This window comes from Staurois parvus, unplaced genomic scaffold (assembly GCF_062004578.1).
Source record: "Staurois parvus isolate SC_StPar_1 unplaced genomic scaffold, SC_StPar_1.0 ptg000140l, whole genome shotgun sequence".
Taxonomy (NCBI): Eukaryota; Metazoa; Chordata; class Amphibia; order Anura; family Ranidae; genus Staurois; species Staurois parvus.
The window spans coordinates 2,323,563-2,343,575 of NW_028317936.1; the positions used below are offsets into that span (position 1 = coordinate 2,323,563).

The 20,013-nt window shown below is 47.0% G+C and overlaps 1 protein-coding gene across 1 annotated transcript in view; it reads right to left on the bottom strand.

Moving 5' to 3' along the window:
• TNFSF8 (TNF superfamily member 8) overlaps positions 1-20,013 on the bottom strand; it is a 70,411-nt gene that overhangs the window by 22,641 nt on the left and 27,757 nt on the right. The window contains exon 2 of the mRNA XM_089673520.1: positions 12,801-12,849. Within this exon, the coding sequence (XP_089529646.1) occupies positions 12,801-12,849 (49 nt within the window). The remainder of the gene's footprint in view (positions 1-12,800; positions 12,850-20,013) is intronic.

A 20,013-nucleotide genomic window follows, 5' to 3' on the forward strand; every position in this document is an offset into this window, starting at 1 on the left:
CACCATCCCTACTGTGAAGCATGGGGGTGGTAACATCATGCTTTGGGGGTGCTTTTCTGCCAAGGGGACAGGACGACTGCACTGTATTAAGGAGAGGATGAATGGGGCCATTTATTGTGAGATTTTGAGCAACAACCTCCTTCCCTCAGTCAGAGCATTGAAGATGGGTCATGGCTGGGTCTACCAACATGACAACGACCCGAAGCACACAGCCAGGAGAACCAAGGAGTGGCTCCGTAAGAAGCATATCAAGGTCATGGAGTGGCCTAGCCAGTCTCCAGACCTAAATCCAATAGAACATCTTTGGAGGGAGCTGAAACTCCGTGTTGCTCAGCGACAGCCCTGAAACCTGACAGATCTAGAGGAGATCTGTGTGGAGGAGTGGGCCAAAATCCCTGTTGCAGTGCAAACCTGGTCAAGAACTACAGGAAACGTCTGACCTCTGTAATTGCAAACAAAGGCTTCTGTACCAAATATTAACACGGATTTTCTCAGGTGTTCAAATACTTCTGTTCAGCCGTGCAAGACAAATACATTCTTTAAAAGTCATACAATGGGATTTCCTGAATTTTGTTTTTAAATTCTGTCTCTCAGAGTGGGAATGTCCTACAATGTGAATTTCAGACCCCTCCATGATTTCTAAGTGGGAGAACTTGCAAAATCGCAGTGTTCAAATACTTATGTTCCTCACTGTATATATATATATATATATATATATATATATATATATATGTTAAAAAAAAGTGCAGAAACATTTGAGGAACACTCGTATCTCTATTTATTTCAGTCTTATATATTAAGGAATATATTTAAATACAAGTTAGTGCGCCAGAAGATCAGCTTTACTATATTAAATATTGACAGCCTTTAATAGAGTCCATTAGAGTCAATACAATATGAAAAGAATTCCTAATAATAACAGTTACAGATATTGATTTTATTGGCAGACATTGGACGAGCACAGATGACAAAGTTGAGTCTAGAAGAAGCACTTTCCCTTGAAGAGGAACACAACTGGAACGTATGATCTGTTCTAATGCCATCATTATTTCGGCTAAATGTACACTTTGCAATCCGATGAAGAGACTTCGTGTTCCACATGTTCTGCTTCATAAAACATGATTACCTTGGGTGTTACAGAGGATTACTGGGAAACAACTGTTTCTTTTCCAGGCAAAGAATGATTGGGTCCAAATGGCGAACATCATTTTTGCAAGTCTTGCAGGTTTCCTGGTTCTGTAGCCCAACATTTAACCCTTCCATGTCCAAGGAGTTATCAAAACCTTCGTGATCAAACTGAAGTTTGACGTTCTAGTCATGTGACCAGGTGACTCATCAATAACTTTGTAAATGTAATATTGTAGGAGCATTCTTCCCACTGATCACCAATGTAAGGGACATTCTTCCCACTGACCACCAATGTAAGGGACATTCTTCCCACTGATCACCAATGTAAGGGACATTCTTCCCACTGACCTCCAATGTAAGGGACATTCTTCCCACTGACCTCCAATGTAAGGAGCGTTCTTCCCACTGACCACCAATGTAAGGAACATTCTTCCCGCTGATCACCCAATGTAAGGAACATTCTTCCCACTGACCACCAATGTAAGGAGCATTCTTCCCACTGACCACCAATGTAAAGGACATTCTTCCCTCTGATCACCAATGTAAGGAACATTCTTCCCACTGACCACCAATGTAACGGACATTCTTCCCACTGATCACCAATGTAAGGGACATTCTTCCCACTGATCACCAATGTAAGGGACATTCTTCCCACTGACCACCAATGTAAGGAACATTCTGCCCACTGACCACCAATAGAAGGAGCATTCTTCCCACTGACCACCAATATAAGGAGCATTCTTCCCACTGACCACCAATGTAAGGAACATTCTTCCCACTGATCACCAATGTAAGGAGCATTCTTCCCACTGATCATCAATGTAAGGGACATTCTTCCCTCTGATCACCAATGTAAGGGACATTCTTCCCACTGACCCCCAATGTAACGGACATTCTTCCCACTGATCACCAATGTAAGGGACATTCTTCCCACTGATCACCAATGTAAGGGACATTCTTCCCACTGATCACCAATGTAAGGAGCATTCTTCCCACTGACCACCAATGTAAGGAACATTCTTCCCACTGACCACCAATGTAAGGAACATTCTTCCCACTGATCACCAATGTAAGGGACATTCTTCCCACTGATCACCAATGTAAGGGACATTCTTCCCACTGATCACCAATGTAAGGAGCATTCTTCCCACTGACCACCAATGTAAGGGACATTCTTCCCACTGACCACCAATGTAAGGGGCATTCTTCCCACTGATCACCAATGTAAGGGACATTCTTCCCTCTGATCACCAATGTAAGGGACATTCTTCCCACTGACCCCCAATGTAACGGACATTCTTCCCACTGATCACCAATGTAAGGGACATTCTTCCCACTGATCACCAATGTAAGGAGCATTCTTCCCACTGATCACCAATGTAAGGAACATTCTTCCCACTGATCACCAATGTAAGGAACATTCTTCCCACTGACCACGAATGTAAGGGGCATTCTTCCAACTGACCACCAATGTAAGGGACATTCTTCCCACTGACCACCAATGTAAGGGACATTCTTCCCACTGATCACCAATGTAAGGGACATTCTTACCACTGATCACCAATGTAAGGGACATTCTTCCCACTGATCACCAATGTAAGGGGCATTCTTCCCACTGACCACCAATGTAAGGAGTATTCTTCCCACTGACCACCAATAGAAGGAGCATTCTTCCCACTGACCACCAATGTAAGGAACATTCTTCCCACTGACCACCAATGTAAGGGACATTCTTCCCTCTGATCACCAATGTAAGGGACATTCTTCCCTCTGATCACCAATGTAAGGGACATTCTTCCCACTGACCCCCAATGTAACGGGCATTCTTCCCACTGATCACCAATGTAAGGGGCATTCTTCCCACTGATCACCAATGTAAGGGGCATTCTTCCCACTGACCACCAATGTAAGGAACATTCTTCCCACTGACCACCAATGTAAGGGGCATTCTTCCAACTGACCACCAATGTAAGGAACATTCTTCCCACTGATCACCAATGTAAGGGGCATTCTTCCCACTGGCCCCTCCCTCAACAGTAGATCCTTCCCAGCACCAATACAGTATATCCATTGACAATAGACAGCAGCCTCCAGCATTGGTAGACCCTCCAACATCGGTAGACCCTCCAACATCGGTAGACCCTCCAGCACCCCCAGCACCCCCCATACCATTACATGCTGTACATTCAGAGTGAGGTGCCAGAGCTGCATTCCCCCACATTACTGCTGAACAAAGCCCTGATTATCACTCTTCTATGTTTCTCTGTTTGGGTGTAAAGTTGGCTAATGGTTGGAAAATCGGCATCATCATATGCATCATGCTGGCGGTACGATACTGTATATAACACGGAAAGGTGAACTCCCTTTCTATAGGAACAAGCCGACTGCAGAAACAATTCTGCTGACAAAGATGTCGACTTTCTCTTCCAAAGCCGCCACTGCAGAGGTGGAGATTCTCAATGAGCCAAATTCGACTCAAAATGTTAGTAGCGGCAGCAAAGGGAACAGAGCGGTGGGTTGTAGTAACCCATAAATCACGTACGATGATGAGCTCTATGACAAGTCAGACCGACTTTCACCACCTCCCTGTTTCCTCATACTGTGTCTGCTGGCGATGGTGCAATTCGATGGTAAAAGATCTATAAAAAGAAGGGTGGGGGTTGCCCTACGACTTTTCTGCGCTCTTGCATTTTTCCTTTATTGTCCCTTTTGAACTGTTTGTTAGTCATCTCAGAGCAACTTTCATTTCTCGTTTTTTGAATGCTTTACATATTTACGTTAGATCAGCACATGTTCGATAACTGTTCCAAATTCCCGTAAAATATAATCGATAGAACTACAGACGCAGGATATACACCCGGTGGTATATTTTGGCTTTGTGCTGCCCTAGGCAAGACTAAAATTGGGTGCCCCCCCAATATAAATTTTTCCTGCCCTTTCCTGTTTAAGATCCACCCCTTCAGGACAGGACAGGAGGGGGGCAGCGGGACAGAAGGGGGGGGGGCAGTGTGACGGGGGTGGCACGATGGGGGAGGCCTGCGGAACAAGTGATGGGCAGTGGGACAGGTGGGGAGCAGCATGATGGAAGGCCATAGGGCAGCAGGGGGGCAGTAGGACAGGTGGGGGGCAGCGAGACAGAAGGGGGCAATGGAACAGGTAGGGGGCAGCGGGACAGGAGAGGGGCAGCAGAACAGGTGGGGGTAAGCGGGAAAGGGGGGGGACAGCATGACGGCGCCATGGGACAAGAGGGGGCCATGGGACAGGAGGGGGCAACGGGACAAGTGGGAGGCAATCGAACAGGTGGGGGGCAGTGTGACAGGTGGGGGCAGCATGATGGGGGAGGCCTGCGGAACAAGTGGGGGGCAGTGGGACAGGAGGGGAGCAGCATGATGGGAAGGGGGGAAATAGGGTAGCAGGGGGGCAGTAGGACAGGTGGGGGGCAGCAAGACAGAAGAGGGCAATGGGACAAGAGAGGGGAAGCAGAACAGGTGGGGGTAAGCAGGAAAGGAGGGGGACAGCATGACAGGGGGCCATGGGACAGGAGGGGGCAAAGGGACAAGTGGGAGGCAATGGGACAGGTGGGGGGTAGTGGGACAGGAAGGGACAGTAGAACAGGTGGGGGGCAGCGGGAAGGGAAGGGGGTAGTGTGACAGGGAGCAGCAGGATGGGTGAGGGGTAGTGTGACAGGTGGGGGCAGCATGATGGGGGAGGGCTGCAGAACAAGTGGGGGGCAGTGGGACAGGATAGGGGCAAAAGGACAGGAGGGGGCAATGGGACAGGAGAGAGGCAGCAGAACAGGTGGGGGGCAGCAGGATAGGTGGGGGACAGGTAGGGAACAATGGGACAGGTGTCGGGCAGCGGGACAGGTGGGAGGCAGCAGAACAGGTTGGAGGCAGCGGAAAAGGAGGGTGGCAGCGTGATGGGGGGGCAGTGGGACAGGTGGGGGGCAGCATGACGGGTGTGGGGAAGCTTGATAGGGACAGCGGGACAGGAGGGAGACAGCAGAGGTAGCAGAACAGGTGGGGGGCAGCAGGATAGGAGGATGGCAGTATGATGGGGGGGGGGCATGGGATAGGACGAGGTCAACTGGAAAGGTAGGGAACAATGGGACAGGTGTGGGGCAGTGGGATAGATGGTAGGCAGTGGGACAGGTGGGGGGCAGCAGAAAATGAGGGTGACAGCGTGATGGGGGGACAGTGGGACAGGTGGGGGGCTCCTGCACTAAGAGGATGCTACATGTTGAAAGCAGAAACAATGGGTAAGCTTAATGATTGGAGGGGCTTTGACAAGATCCATATTGTATTGGCTGAACGACTGGGTCAGAGCAACTCCAAAATGCAGCTCTTGTGGGATGTCTCCGGTTTGCACTGGTCAGGACCGACCAAAAGTGGTCCCAGGAAGGAAAACCTGAGAACCGGGGACAGGGTCATGGGTGGCCAGGTCTCACTGAAGCCCAGGGTTGGACTGACAACTCATGGGGCCCCCGGGCAATAAGGGATCATGGGGCCCCTGTGTCCTTGCCCACACTCAAAGCACACCTAAAAAAGCTTATAAAAGGTACCAGTGGCATTTCATGGGGCCCCCTACTGACCCCGGGCCCTCGGGCGGTGCCCGAGTGCTCGAATGGTCAGTCCGCCCCTGCTGATGCCTGTGGGGAGTGAAGGTGGGCCTGTGCAGTCTGATCCAATAGAGGAGCTACTGGAGCTCAAATTGCTGGAGAAGTGACTACTGGTTCCAAAAGAGAGGTGTCAGAACACACAGTGCATTGCAGTTTGTTGTGTATGGGGCTGCGCAGCTGAAAACCAGTCAGGGTGCCCATGTTGACACATGTCCACAGCAAAAAGTGCCTACAATGGGCACGTGAGCATCAGAACTGGACCACGTAGCAGTGAAAGAAGGTGGCCTGGTCTGATGAGCTGGGGAAGGGATGCAGGGTGAAGTATGGGAAGTCCCATCCATGGAGACCCCGACCTCGCAACTTACAGGACGTAAAGGATCTGCTACTGATGGCTTGATGCCAAGTACCACAGCATGCCATCAGAGGTCTAGTGGAGTCCAGGCTTTGATAGGTTGGGGCTGTTTTGGTGGCAAATTGTGGACCTACTTAGGATGGTGGGCAAAACAGTATAGCTGATCGGTGTATATCCAGTAGTTATAACAATTATAAAATGGCTTTCCTTCATATACATAGTATCCTAACCCAAGAGCTGAAACACTGAAAATTTAACTAGATCTAGCTCCCATTGCACCGAAAAAATCCATAGTCAAAAATCTAGAATTCTGATGGATCATTTTATTAATTTGGGGCAAATTTTTTTTTCCATCTACTTTCCCAGCAATTCCTTTAATGTAATTAATTAACCAACGTTAATAGATTGCCATCCCTTTTCCATGTGGCTTGGCAAAAAAATTACTGTTGCGAGCATTGAGCTGATAAATCTAAATGTTTGGATTTATATATCCGCACAACAGCCCAAGACGATCATGAAAACACTTTGGTGTGCAGAGGATGAAGCCCAATATTCATATTCTTTGTATCTACACCAGCTTCTGTCAACTTTTTTTCAATGGCAGCACTCTATAAAGGTACCCAAAATCTAGAGTCCCTCCCCCCAGTTTAAAATGTAAAAGATGTAAATGGTACTTATCTATCGGAAACCTGAGCCTGGGTCTATGCACACAACCACTTGACGAAATTTGCTTCACATCAGAAGCTCCCCTTCACATCAGAGGTTTTCTCATCACGTCAGAGGTGCTCCAATCACATCAGAGGTCCTCCCATCACATCAGAGGTCCTCTTATTACATCAGAGCTCTCCACATCACATCAGAGGTCCCCCGATCACATCGGAGGTCCTCCCATCACATCAGAGGTCCCCCCATTACATCAGAGGTCCTCACATCACATCAGAGGTCCTACCATCACATCATAGATCCCTCATCACATCAGAGGTCCTCCCGTCACATCAGAGGTCCTACCATCACTTTAGAAGTCCCCCATTACATCAGAGGTCTCGCTATCACATCAGAGGTCCTCCCATCACACCAGAGGTCCCCCATCTGATCAGAAGTCCTCTCATCATATCAGAGATCCCCCTTCATATCAGAGGTCCTCCCATCACATCAGATGTCTATCATTACATCAAAGGTCCTCCCATCACATCAGAGGTTCTCCTATCACATCAGAGATCTCCACATCACATCAGAGGTCCCCCCATCGCATCAGAGGTCCTCACATCACATCAGAGGTCCTACCACCACATCATAGATCCCTCATCACATCAGAGGTCCTCCCGTCACATCAGAGGTCCTACCATCACTTTAGAAGTCCCCCATTACATCAAAGGTCTCAGCATCACATCAGAGGTCCCCCATCTGATCAGAGGTCCTCCCATCACGTCAGAGATCCCCTTTCATATCAGAGGTCCTCCCATCACATCAGAGGTCTATCATCACATCAAAGGTCCTCCCATCACATCAGAGGTTCTCCTATCACATCAGAGGTCCCCCAACACATCAGAGGACTCCCCATTACATCAGAGGCCCCCTCTTTACATCAGAGGTCTATCATCATACCAGAAATCCCCCTTCATGTCAAGTTCCCCTATACTCCGAATGGTCCGCTCTTCATCTCAGAGTGCCCCATCCTGCAAAAGGTCCTCCCTTTATGACAGAGCCTCCCATCACAGAGCCTCCCTATGAAAGAGTCAAAGGCCCCTATCATAACAGAGTCCCCCTTCCTGTCAGAGGCCCCCTCTTATCGACAGAGTCCCTATACATTATGGAACCCCGCCACTTCAGAATACCCTTATCAAAGAGTCAGAGGACCCTATCATGTCAGAGTCCCCTCTTCATGTCAGAGTCCCCCATCCTGTCAAAGTTCCCCCATCACATCAAGATCCCCTCACTGCACTTCCATCACAGAGTCAGAGACCCCCCCATCACGTCAGAGTCCCTATACATTAGAGACCCCAATCACAGCAGAGTAACTGCCAATAACAGAGTTCTCTGATCCAGGGCAAATTGGGTCCTGTGCTCACGGCACCCCGAGTAAACCCAAATGGCACCCCATCACCACATTTGAGGCCCCCATCACATCAGAGCACCACTATACATTAGAGACCCCAATCACATCCGAGTAACTGCCAATAACAGAATTCTCTGATTCAGGGCAAACTGGGACTTGTGCTCATGGCAACCCCGAGTAAACTCAAATGGCACCCCATCACCGCATTAGAGGCCCCATCACATCAAAGTACCCCTTTATCTTGCATTGCCCCACATGTCAAAGTCTCCCCTATGCATGAGAGCCCCCAATTACATCAGAGCACCCCCATGATAGCATCTTCCATCATAGAGACCTCTCATCCATCTCTGATCCAGAGCAAAATGGGTCTTGTGCTCATGGCAGCCCTGGGAAAACAAAGTGGCAACTCAAAATGCCACAGCCCCCTGGTTGAGAAATACATTACCGACCAAAAGACCAAACAAACTCTAGGTTCCAGCACCAATAGCCCACTTTCTCGATGAGTAACCACTTTAGCCCCCAGTACCCTTTTAAGATGGTGCGAGGATAGCGGCTATTCATCCCAGAGCTGCCCTAGCGCCATTTTTAAAAATGGTGCTTGGCCTCTGTGGCTTCTGCTGCACCCAGCAGCTCTACCAGGACCCAGCACATACAGTCACCCTGCTGTTTACCCGTGCGTAAGCTTGCGGTTTTGGCTGTAAACACGTAAAAATGCAAAAAAAAAAAGGATGTGTATGATGAAACATGTAAAAGAAGTCTTCTTACTGCATATTCAGTAAACAAACAATGAGTTCAGGACTCATGCCGTCTTACTGTGAAGTGGCAATAAAGGAAGTTGGCCAAAGTTCCTGTACATCACCAGTCTGAATTAGGGGAAGCGAAACTGGAAGCTGGCCCAGTGCCTGAAACACATGGTCTCACCAAACTTACTATCAGACTCCAGCTGATATCGGGGCCTCCCCCTGAAGAACGACGATCTGGCCGCACCACTAAGGCTGCTCACTTTGAACTACTCGCATGCAGTAGAGACGTCAACCACATCTTTTATATTCGACTCAGCTGGAGTTAAGTCTTTAAGAATTTGAAAACCTCCAAAACTAAAATGGAATATATTGCAGCCTAGTACTCCTTAGATATTGTGGCTGCATTAGTCTTCTGTTGTTTAGGCCTTTTCCTTCATTTTTACATGGCTATCCTGCAAATAACTCACTTTCTGTCCTAGAAAATAACTTACTATGTTGTATCTATGGAGGAAGCCATGGTGGTAACCCCTTTAAGCATGTTGCCAGTACAGAAAAAAACTGTTGCTTTGCCAGAAATCCGGCGTGACCCTTTCTTCCTCTCTGATGTGACAATACAGATCTGAATTCCTGAGCATGTGGTGTCAGCCCTGCCTACTTCATTTCTGATGGATTACAAAGAATACAGATTGTTGTTTCAAAATCCCTCCCTTCATCTTCATAATCCTCCTCATCTCCTCCCTTCCTCCTCATCATCTCCCCTCTCCTCATCTCCATAGCCTATAGCCTGTCCCCATATCCTGGACCCCTCCTCCTCATTCCCATCCCCCATCACCTTCCTCCTCCTTATCTTGTCTCCCCTCAATTCTAAAATTCCTCATTTACATCTTCCCCTTATCTCTCCCATCCCTCCTCATATCCATAATACTTCTCCCCAGGGGCGGACTGATAACTCATGGGGCCCCTGGGCAATAGGGGATCATGGGGCCCCTGTGTCCTTGTCCAAACTCAAAAAAGCCTATGAAAAAGGTACCAGGGGCATCTCATGGGGCCCCCTACTGACCCTGGGCCCTCGGGCAGTGCCCGAGTTTCCAAATGGTCAGTCCGCCCCTGCTTCTCCCTCATTTCCTCCACCTCCTCCTCATCTCCCCGTCCACCTCCTCCTCATCCCCCCCATCTCTAAATCTTTCCAGCTCATCATCTCATCTACACCCCTCCTCATCTCGATAAATCCTTCCCCTAATCTCCATATACCCCTCCTCAACTCTAAAACCCCTCCTCCTCATTATCATCATAATCTCCCTCTTTGAATCTTAATAACCCCTCCTCATTGCCTTCCCCTCTGATCTTCTCCATAGCCCCTCCTCCTCACTGCCTTCCCCCTCCACATCTTCATAGCACCTTCTCCTCATCACCTTTCCCTCCTCACCTCTATAGCTCCCTGTAACGGAACCGTTCCCAGACTGCACTTGGGCACTTCCGTTAGGATAACGTTCCCCTGTCCGAACACCGACCACAGACCCCACTGCAGACCATACAAGACTAGACGACACCAGTCTTGAAGTAAACCAGGAAATAGACTACTTTCTTTTAACACAGATACAAGATATATAAATTCTTAGGGAACAACCCACCTCCCTGCATAATGACACAGGGTGGGGCAATCTACGTTTAGTAACAAGAGACACACAGGTATTCATACTTCACTCCAGCAGACAGTCCCATTAGGGGGGAGGGCTGCTGGAGACAACCCCCATAAACACATACGTACCATAATAGTTTGCTCCCAAGCAAGACAAACAATAGAACAATGGGATGCAACCACATGGCATGAAACAATCAACAACCCCCCACCCCAATATTAGGACAGATCACTCTGTACCCCTAACAGGCACAGGGTGACTTACACATAATAGGGATATGGGGAGCAGAGATAGGGGTCTCTCCACCTCTCCACCTCTCCAAAGTGAGCTGGGTTCTATGGGCCCCCCACCCAAAGTGGCTCCCATCACACTCCTCCTCCTTATCGCTTCCCCCTCCTCATCTCCATAACCCCTCCTCCTCATTGCCCTTCCCCTCCTCATCTCCATAGCTTTTCCACCTCATCACCTTCCCCCCTCCTCATCTCCAAAGCCCCTATTCCTCATCATCTTCCCCCCTCCTCATCTCCATAGCCCCTACTCCTCATCATCTTCCTTCTTCATCATCTCCATAGCACCTCCTCATCATCACCTTCCCCCCTAATTTCCATAACCCCTCCTCCTCATCACCTTTCCCTCTTCTTATCTTCATAACCCCTCCTTCTCATTGTCTTCTATGCTCCTTATCTCCATAGCCCCACCTCACCTCCATAGCTTCTCCTACTCATCGCCTTCCCCCCTCCTCATCTCCATAGACCCTACTCTTCATCATATTCTCCCTCCACATCTCCATAGACCCTACTCCTCATCATCTTCTCCCCTACCCATCTCCATAGACCCTACTCTTCATCATCTTCCCCCCTACTCATCTCCATAGACTATACTCCTCATCATCTACCCTCATAATCATCTCCATAGATCCTACTCTTCATCATCTTCCCCCCTCCTCATCTCCAAAGACCCTCCTCATCATCGCCTTCCCCCTCCTTATCTCCAAAACCCCTCCTCCTCATTGTCTTTTAAGCTCCTTATCTCCATAGCCTCTCTCCTCATCGCCTTCCCCCCCTCCTCATCTCTATAACCCCTCCTCCTTATCACCTTTTCCCTTGCTTATCTCCATAACCCCTCCTACTCACTGTCTTCCAAGTTCCTTATCTCCATAGCCCCTCCTTCTCATTGCCTTCCCCCATCCTCATCTTCATAACCCCTCCTCCTCATTGCCTTCCCCCCTCCTCCTCATCTCTTTAACTCTTCCTCCTTATTGCCTTCCCCCCTCCTCATCTCCATAACCCCTTCTCCTCATTGCCTTCCCCCCCTCCTCATCTCCATAACTCCTCCTCCATATTGCCTCCCCCCCTCCTCATCTTCATAACCCCTCTTCTTCATCTCTTTTCTCCTTCTTTTCTCTATAAACCCTCATCCTCATCATCTCCCCCTCCTCATCTTAATAACCTTTCCTCCTCATTACCTTCCCCTGCCTCATCACCAAAACCCTTCCCCTCCTACACAGGTACGGGGAGCGCAGGCTGATGTTAGTTACAGGCACCAATCGTATATGCAGTTGCTCCAAGGAGTCACAGACTGGCCTCATGGTGGCCACAGTGGATGCCAGGGGAGGACTGACAACTCATGGGGCCCCTGGGCAATAGGGGATCATGGGACCCCTGTGTCCTCAACCACACTTAAAACCACACCCACAAAAGCCTATGAAAGGTAATAGGGGCATCTCATGGGGCCCCCTACTGACCCTGGGCCCTCGGGCACTACCCGAATGGTCAGTCCGCCCCTAGTAGATGGAAGGATATGTGCTTGGCAACCTTGATTTTGCTTTTTACAGATTGCTCATTTTTGTCTTCTTTTGTACAATAGCAAATGCATGGCTTACCCTACTAACCTCTGAAGAAGGGTTTTCTGAAACACGTCGGGTCTGTCCTGGTCTGGAAATGGTGCAGACAAGTCAAGCACTATGGAAAGTGTATATTAACAACCAACCATGGACAATACTGATATTGTATCGTACATACTGTATATGCCAGCTGATATGCAATTGGATATTGCTCTCTTTTATAGGCATTGTAAATAAAGTTTTGCTATTGTTTTTATGATAAAAAAAAAATTATTGTATGATCTACACATGTGCTGAGTAAGAGATGTTGGCAATGTGATAGCCTCCGCGTCCCACACTCTATATATCGTATTTCCTTGTCCTGCGTGATAAAATGAAGTGGGGAAAAAAAAACAAAAAAACAAACAAAAAAAATCTTACCTTGTCTTTGTGTTTGATGTTCTGCTTCAGCTGATTTTTCACCAGATTTCTGAGAAATAGCAGAAATAATAATCTGTTAGTGGAATAATCAGGTAATAAATGAATTAATAAATTACGTTAAATAATAAATAATTAAATAATAACAAATAAATAATACATATTAAATTATATATTAATCATTTAAAGTTTGGTAAAAATATATATATTAAAGGGTAACTTCAAAAAAAAAAATAGATAGATAGATAGATAGATAGATAGATAGATAGATAGATAGATAATAGATAGATAGATAGATAGATAGATAGATAGATAGATAGATAATAGATAGATAGATAGATAATAGATAGATGATAGATAGATAATAGATAATAGATAGATAGATAGATAGATAGATAGATAGATAGATAATAGATAGATAGATAGATAGATAGATAGATAGATAGATAGATAGATAGATAGATAATAGATAGATAATAGATAGATAGATAGATGATAGATAGATAGATAGATAGATAGATAGATAGATAGATAGATAGATAGATAGATAATAGATAGATAGATAGATAGATAGATAGATAGATAGATAATAGATAGATAGATAGATAGATAGATAGATGATAGATAGATAGATAGATAGATAGATAGATAGATAGATAATAGATAGATGATAGATAGATAATAGATAGATAGATAATAGATAGATAGATAGATAGATAGATAGATAGATAGATAGATAGATAATAGATAGATAGATAATAGATAGATAATAGATAGATAGATAGATAGATAGATAGATAGATAGATAGACAGACAGATATAGATAGATAGATAGATAGATAGATAGATAGATAGATAGATAGATAGATAGATAATAGATAGATAGATAATAGATAGATAATAGATAGATAGATAGATAGATAGATAGATAGATAGATAGATAGATAGATAGATAATAGATAGATAGATAGATAGATAGATAGATAGATAGATAGATAATAGATAGATAGATAATAGATAGATAGATAGATAGATAGATGATAGATAGATAGATAGATAGATAGATAGACAGACAGATATAGATAGATAGATAGATAGATAGATAGATAGATAATAGTTAGATAGATAGATAGATCGATAGATACACAAGATACACAAGATACAAGGCAAGTCAGGTTTTGGGCATCCCCTGCAACAAAAATTTAATTTTAGGTGAGATACTTCCAAAGGGAAATTATGCCTAAAGGAATGCAGACCCTGCCACTTTCCTCATTAGAACCCTGCAGGTGCAGCAATTGATTGATAATTATTAAAAAAAACACTCCCATTCCAAAGGGGGCGCTAGTTCTAGTGACTACCAGGGATTTTCCCTCACTTCCTGTTTTGGCTATAGGACAGGAAGTGAAGGAAAGTCTCCCCAATGGGACACAGATCGCAAAAAAAAAAAACGGAGGTTATAATTCTCCCTTGCTCTATCCAAAATGAAAAAAAAAAAAGTTTTGCCATTAGTGACACGTTAAAGCTGAAGTTTTTATCTGCTTATATTTTGCCTTCCCTGTCCACATACTGCCCCCCACTGGCGGGTACGTGTCCCTGTCCTAGCCACATCACAAATACGCGCCATCTGCAGTGGGACCATGCTATTTATTATTATTAAATCATATTATTATTTGATTTATGCGTATTTACGGATTTTGTGAGCGCGGCACTTTTACACATATACTTCTTAGAAAGCTGGTCACTTTTGCTTGATTGACAGCACAGATTTAACAGGTGAACGCAAAAAGGTCTTTATTTTATGTATTAGCACTGCCCTGACTAAAGATGGCTGCTAAAGTCATCCAGCACAACAGTATCCAATCAGATGGCTGCTTCTCTGTTGACGCCTACAGAGGCTTTCCTCTTCTCCTCCATCCTCTCTGCATAGCGGCTGCTGTAACCAGGGCCGGGATGAGGGGTGGGCTGGAGGGGCGGCTGCCTTGGGCGCAGTTGGAGGTTCAGAGGATTATGCTAAAAGGGGTGATTTGGACGGGGATTTTTACTAGAAGGGAGGATTTGTGTTAGGAAAAAGGATTTGGGGGGCGGATTTGTGCTAGTAGGGATGATTGAGGGATTTATGCTAGGAGGGGAGATTGAGTGGGAGGATTAGTGCTAGGAGAGGGGATTTGGGGGGATTTGTGCTAGGAGAGGGGGATTTTTTTTGGGGGGGAATTTAGGCTCAGGGGGAAATTTGAGGGGTACAGGATTTGTGCTAGGAGGGGAGATTGGGGGGGAGGATTAGTTCTAGGAGAGAGGGTTTGGGGGGATTTGTGCTAGTAGGGATGATTGGGGGGCATTTATGCTAGTAAGGGAGATCAGAGGGGAGGATTAGTGCTAGGAGAGGGGGATTTTTTTTGGGGGGGGGGATTTAGGCTCAGGGGGGAAATTTTAGGGGTACAAGATTTGTGCTAGGAGGGGAGATTGGGGAGGCGGATTAGTTCTAGGAGAGGGGATTTGGGGGGATTTGTGCTAGTAGGGATGATTGGGGAGATTTATGCTAGGAGGGGATTTTTGGGGGCAGGATTAGTGCTAGGAGAGGGGATTTGGGGGGATTTGTGCTAGGAGAGGGGATTTTTTTTGGGGGGGGGATTTAGGCTCAGGGGGGAAATTTGAAGGGTACAGGATTTTGCTAGGAGGGGAGATTGAGGGGAGGATTAGTGCTAGGAGAGGGGATTTGGGGGAAAATGGTGCTAGGAGAGGGGGATTTTTTTGGGGGGGATTTAGGCTAAGGTGGGAAATTTGAGGGGTACAGGATTTGTGCTAGGAGGGGAGATTGGGGGGAGGATTAGTGCTAGGAGAGGGGATTTGTGGTAAGAGAGGGGGATTTTTTTGAAGGGGATTTAGGCTCAGGGGGGAAATTTGAGGGGTACAGGTTTGTGCTAGGAGGGGAGATTGGGGGGAGGATTAGTGCTAGGAGAGGGGATTTGGAGGGATTTGTGCTTGGAGAAAGGTTTTTTTTTGGGGGGGGGATTTGACTCAGGGGGGAAATTTGAGGGGTACAGGATTTGTGCTAGGAGGGGAGATTGGGGGGAGGATTAGTGGTAGGAGTGGGGATTTGTGCTAGGAGAGGGGGATTTTTTGGAGGGGATTTAGGCTCAGGGGGGAAATTTGAGGGGTACAGGATTTGTGCTAGGAGGGGAGATTGGGGGGAGGATTAGTGCTAGGAGAGGGGATTTGTGCTTGTAGAGGGGGATTTTTTTGGGGGGGATTTAGGCTCGGGCAGAAATTTGAGGGGTACAGGATTTGTGCTAGGAGAGGGGGATTTTTAGGGGGAAGGGATTTAGGCTCAGGGGGGAAATTTGAGGGGTACAGGATTTGTGCTAGGAGGGGAGATTGGGGGGAGGATTAGTGATAGGAGAGGGGATTTGTGCTAGTAGAGGGGGATTTTTTGGGGGGATTTAGGCTCAGGGGGGAAATTTGAGGGGTACAGGATTTGTGCTTGGAGGGGAGATTTGGGGAGAGCGCAGATTTAATCTTGGAGGGGGAATTTTTTGTTTAGGGAGAATTTTGACTTGCAAGGGGAAGTGTGAAGATTAATGCTTGAATTTTTTTGGGGGGGGAGGGGTGAAGGTGAAGGAGGGGATTTTGCTGACACATTTTGGCATCTTCGCCCTGGGTGCTAGATGACCTTGTCCCGACATTGGCCGTAACAGTGCCACCTGTGCAGGAATTCTGAACTATACCTGCCTACACGTTTCCAAATATTGGCATGGCTGACAAGGACCCTATTAAGGACCCTGTGCCCTTTAAGTTATCTAGGAGGGGGTTGCTATGGTGCTATATTCTAATATATGCTATACATTGTTCCCAGTAACTTGCAGCTCACCCTCAGGGGTGGACTGACCATTTGGAAACTCGAGCACTGCCCGAGGGCCCAGGGTCAGTAGGGGGCCCCATGAGATGCCCCTGGTACCTTTTTCATAGGCTTTTTGAGTTTGCGCAAGGACACAGGGGCCCCATGATCCCCTATTGCCCGGGGGCCCCATGAGTTGTCAGTCCGCCCCTGCTCACCCTTTATCTGATGACATGTCTGGTCTCGTATTGACATCCAGGTACATCTCCGAATGCCCTTCACAGGAGTAGAGACCACCCGTGGGCACCTGGTACTACTAAACGACCTCCATCTTGAACACACTATCTGAACCCCACTACCAACTCCACCTACCAACTTCACCTACAATACTAAATAGCCTAGTACATGAGGCCAGAAGGGGAACCGAACATTGGTTTACATGTAGGTTCTCCAAAGCCAAAGGCCCACCCACACCCTAGAGCAGGGGTGGGCAAACGTTTTGACTTGAGGGCCGCAATGGGTTCATATATTGGACCCGGGGGCCGGACCAAGAGTAGATGAATGCTGTGTATGTGTCATCCATAGTAAGTATAGTAATATTCCCCCATAGTAAGCATAGTAATTAATCCCCCATATAGTAATTCATCCCCCATAGTAATTCATCCCCCATATAGTAATTCATCCCCCATAGTAATTCATCCCCCATATAGTAATTCATCCCCCATAGTAATTCATCCCCCATATAGTAATTCATCCCCCATAGTAATTCATCCCCCATATAGTAATTCATCCCCCATATAGTAATTTATCCCCCATAGTAATTCATCCCCCATATAGTAATTCATCCCCCCTATAGTAATTCATCCCCCCTATAGTAATTCATCCCCCCTATAGTAATTCATCCCCTCTATAGTAATTCATTCCCCATATTAATTCATCCCCCATAGTACTATTCCCCCCCAAGTAGTAAGCCAAGTCCCCCCTGTGTCAACTCACTTACCTTTGCTCCGCGCGTTCCTCTCGCCGTGTTCCTGCGCCGTTCCGGTCTTCAGGGCGGACTGTGAGAGGAGCCTAGCTCCCCTCACGTTCGTCACGCTGCCCCGCCTACACACATCCTGACAGCCAATGTATCACGCTCTGCGGGCCGGATTAAAAGGTCCGCCGGGCCGTATACGGCCCGTGGGCCGTAGTTTGCCCATTGCTGCCCTAGAGTGTCATGTAGATGGTCACTTCAATTATCCAATCACGTGTAGGTGAAGTAGGTAAGCCGAGATTCACTTTTCACATGATTGGATAGCTGAAGTCAACATCCAGACAATTTATTGGGTGAAGATTCTCAATTTCCTTATCAAATCAGCTTCAATGCCTCAACTACCCAACTAGCTAACTATATATCTTCGACTTAAGGTTGAGATCCACTGTAAAGCGAACCTTCACTCCCTTTTTTTCCTTCTTAAGAGAACATTACACATCTTTTCAAGAAATTGTAGATACATTTTATTGGAGGAGGAAATTATTTTTGTGGAGCGCTGCCTGAGTTTCGGCCTTTCTTACCTAGAGGAGAATGACCTCTCCGGCTGCCAGAAGCCTTCTGAGATACCCACATCATACATCCCAGAAGGCTTTGGGCCATTTAGGACACAGTGCGTATGTGCTGCTGTGTGTCATCAAGGGTCAGTCAGCAAGAACCAGCTCCCAATGACGTAAGCAATGGAGGTGCAAGATCTGCAAGCCTTTAGAGGGTTATGGCAGGAAAACGCTGGATTTGCTGCACATGTAAGTATGTGTGTTGAGGTTAATTTAGGAAATCAGGTAAAAAAAAAATACAGAGATGAGTGAAGTTCTTGTTTAATTGGTTCTAGTGAACCAAGCACGATTTCTTCTGCGCTCTAGGACCCAGGCGGGTGGTAAATAGGTGGAACCAGAACTGGAAAACAGCGACCACCAGTGCATCAAAGGTTGTGCGGCTCCAAACAAGGCTGGGGAAGCCCGACCAACACTACAAAGCGAAATAAAAACGAGAAGCGCACAAACCTTGCGCATTACCTCAGTACACAAAAATTTTTATTAATAAAAAAGGTACTCACAAACAGCGAATAAAATCAGGCATGTAAGTCCTCACAGGGACTTCAGAGATAGAGAGCCAGGGCGAGTCCCATCGTGGGGGTAAGCACTCAGTTTCGAAGGCCAAACCTCCTTGAGCTCTGATGAAGAAGGTTTGTGCGCTTCTCTAGTGAACCAAGGCCAGGATGAGAGGGAAGGGCAGGATGGGCAGCTTGTTGGCGGTGGCAGGCTGATCTAAGTGAGCAATACAGGACTTTGCCCGACAACTCTCTTCGATGTGTGGGTGGCAGGCGACAACTGACCCCTGATCCACCCTTCTAACTGTGTGCTTCCTCCCCTCCACTCCCAGGGGTTCCAGAAACTGGGCACCTTCTCCAGGCTGACGGCCAGGGAATACCAGTAGAACTTACGCTCATCCTCTTTAGGGCAGCATTCTTGCTGAATAAGGGCACCGAGAGGCTGGGTGTGGTTTTTGTTCTTTTACTGAAAGCCTACATACAATAGTAATTAAGGAAGGAGCCGCACAACCGTGCATGCTGGTTAGATGCTTGTATTTATTTGGAGACCACAGTATAAAAGTTTCAGGTACAGAAAAGTTGGTCAACTTTTCTGTATCTTCAAGTTTTATACTGTGGTCTCCAAATAAAAACAAGCATCTAAAGGGCATTCATGCTGTAGTCGTGAGTATTTTTTATCTTACTATTGTATGCAGTTGAGCAACTGTGGATCGGCCACCTGTGGCTCTTCTTCATCCAAGATATATGGGTAGTTGTTGTGTGTATTCCTCAACCAGACATGACTCCAACAGTACAATACAGTTCAATGGCAAACACACTCTTGGTTCCAGGCCTTGCTGGTAGCTGCTCTTGCCCTTTCAGTGAGATGGGCCTCAGTTCTTGCTCACCAAGGATGGGGGAAATGGAGGGGTAAACCAGCTCCATGGCTCTCTCTTCTCTCTCCTGGGGCTAGGATGGGGGGGTTGGTTGATGAGAGCAGGAGGACAGCAGGTAATCTTTCCTTCTTCTCTTACTTTCCCAGACAGCCCCACCTCCATCCTAGGTCCTGCCTAGTCTCCCAGCCTTCTCCCAGGGGACAGAGCTCCCTAAAGGGGAACCCACTCTACCACCTGCCTACAAGTTGTGTGCATGATTGAGATCAGTGGTGGGCAACTAGAACTCATTTCTACTGGACCTTTTGTCCACTATGACAGCTACTGCTGCTCCAACAAGCCCTCAGCCCTGCAGTTGAGCAACTGTGGATTGGCCACCTGTGGCTCTTCTTCATCCAAGATATATGGGTAGTAGCCCTATTGTTGTGTGT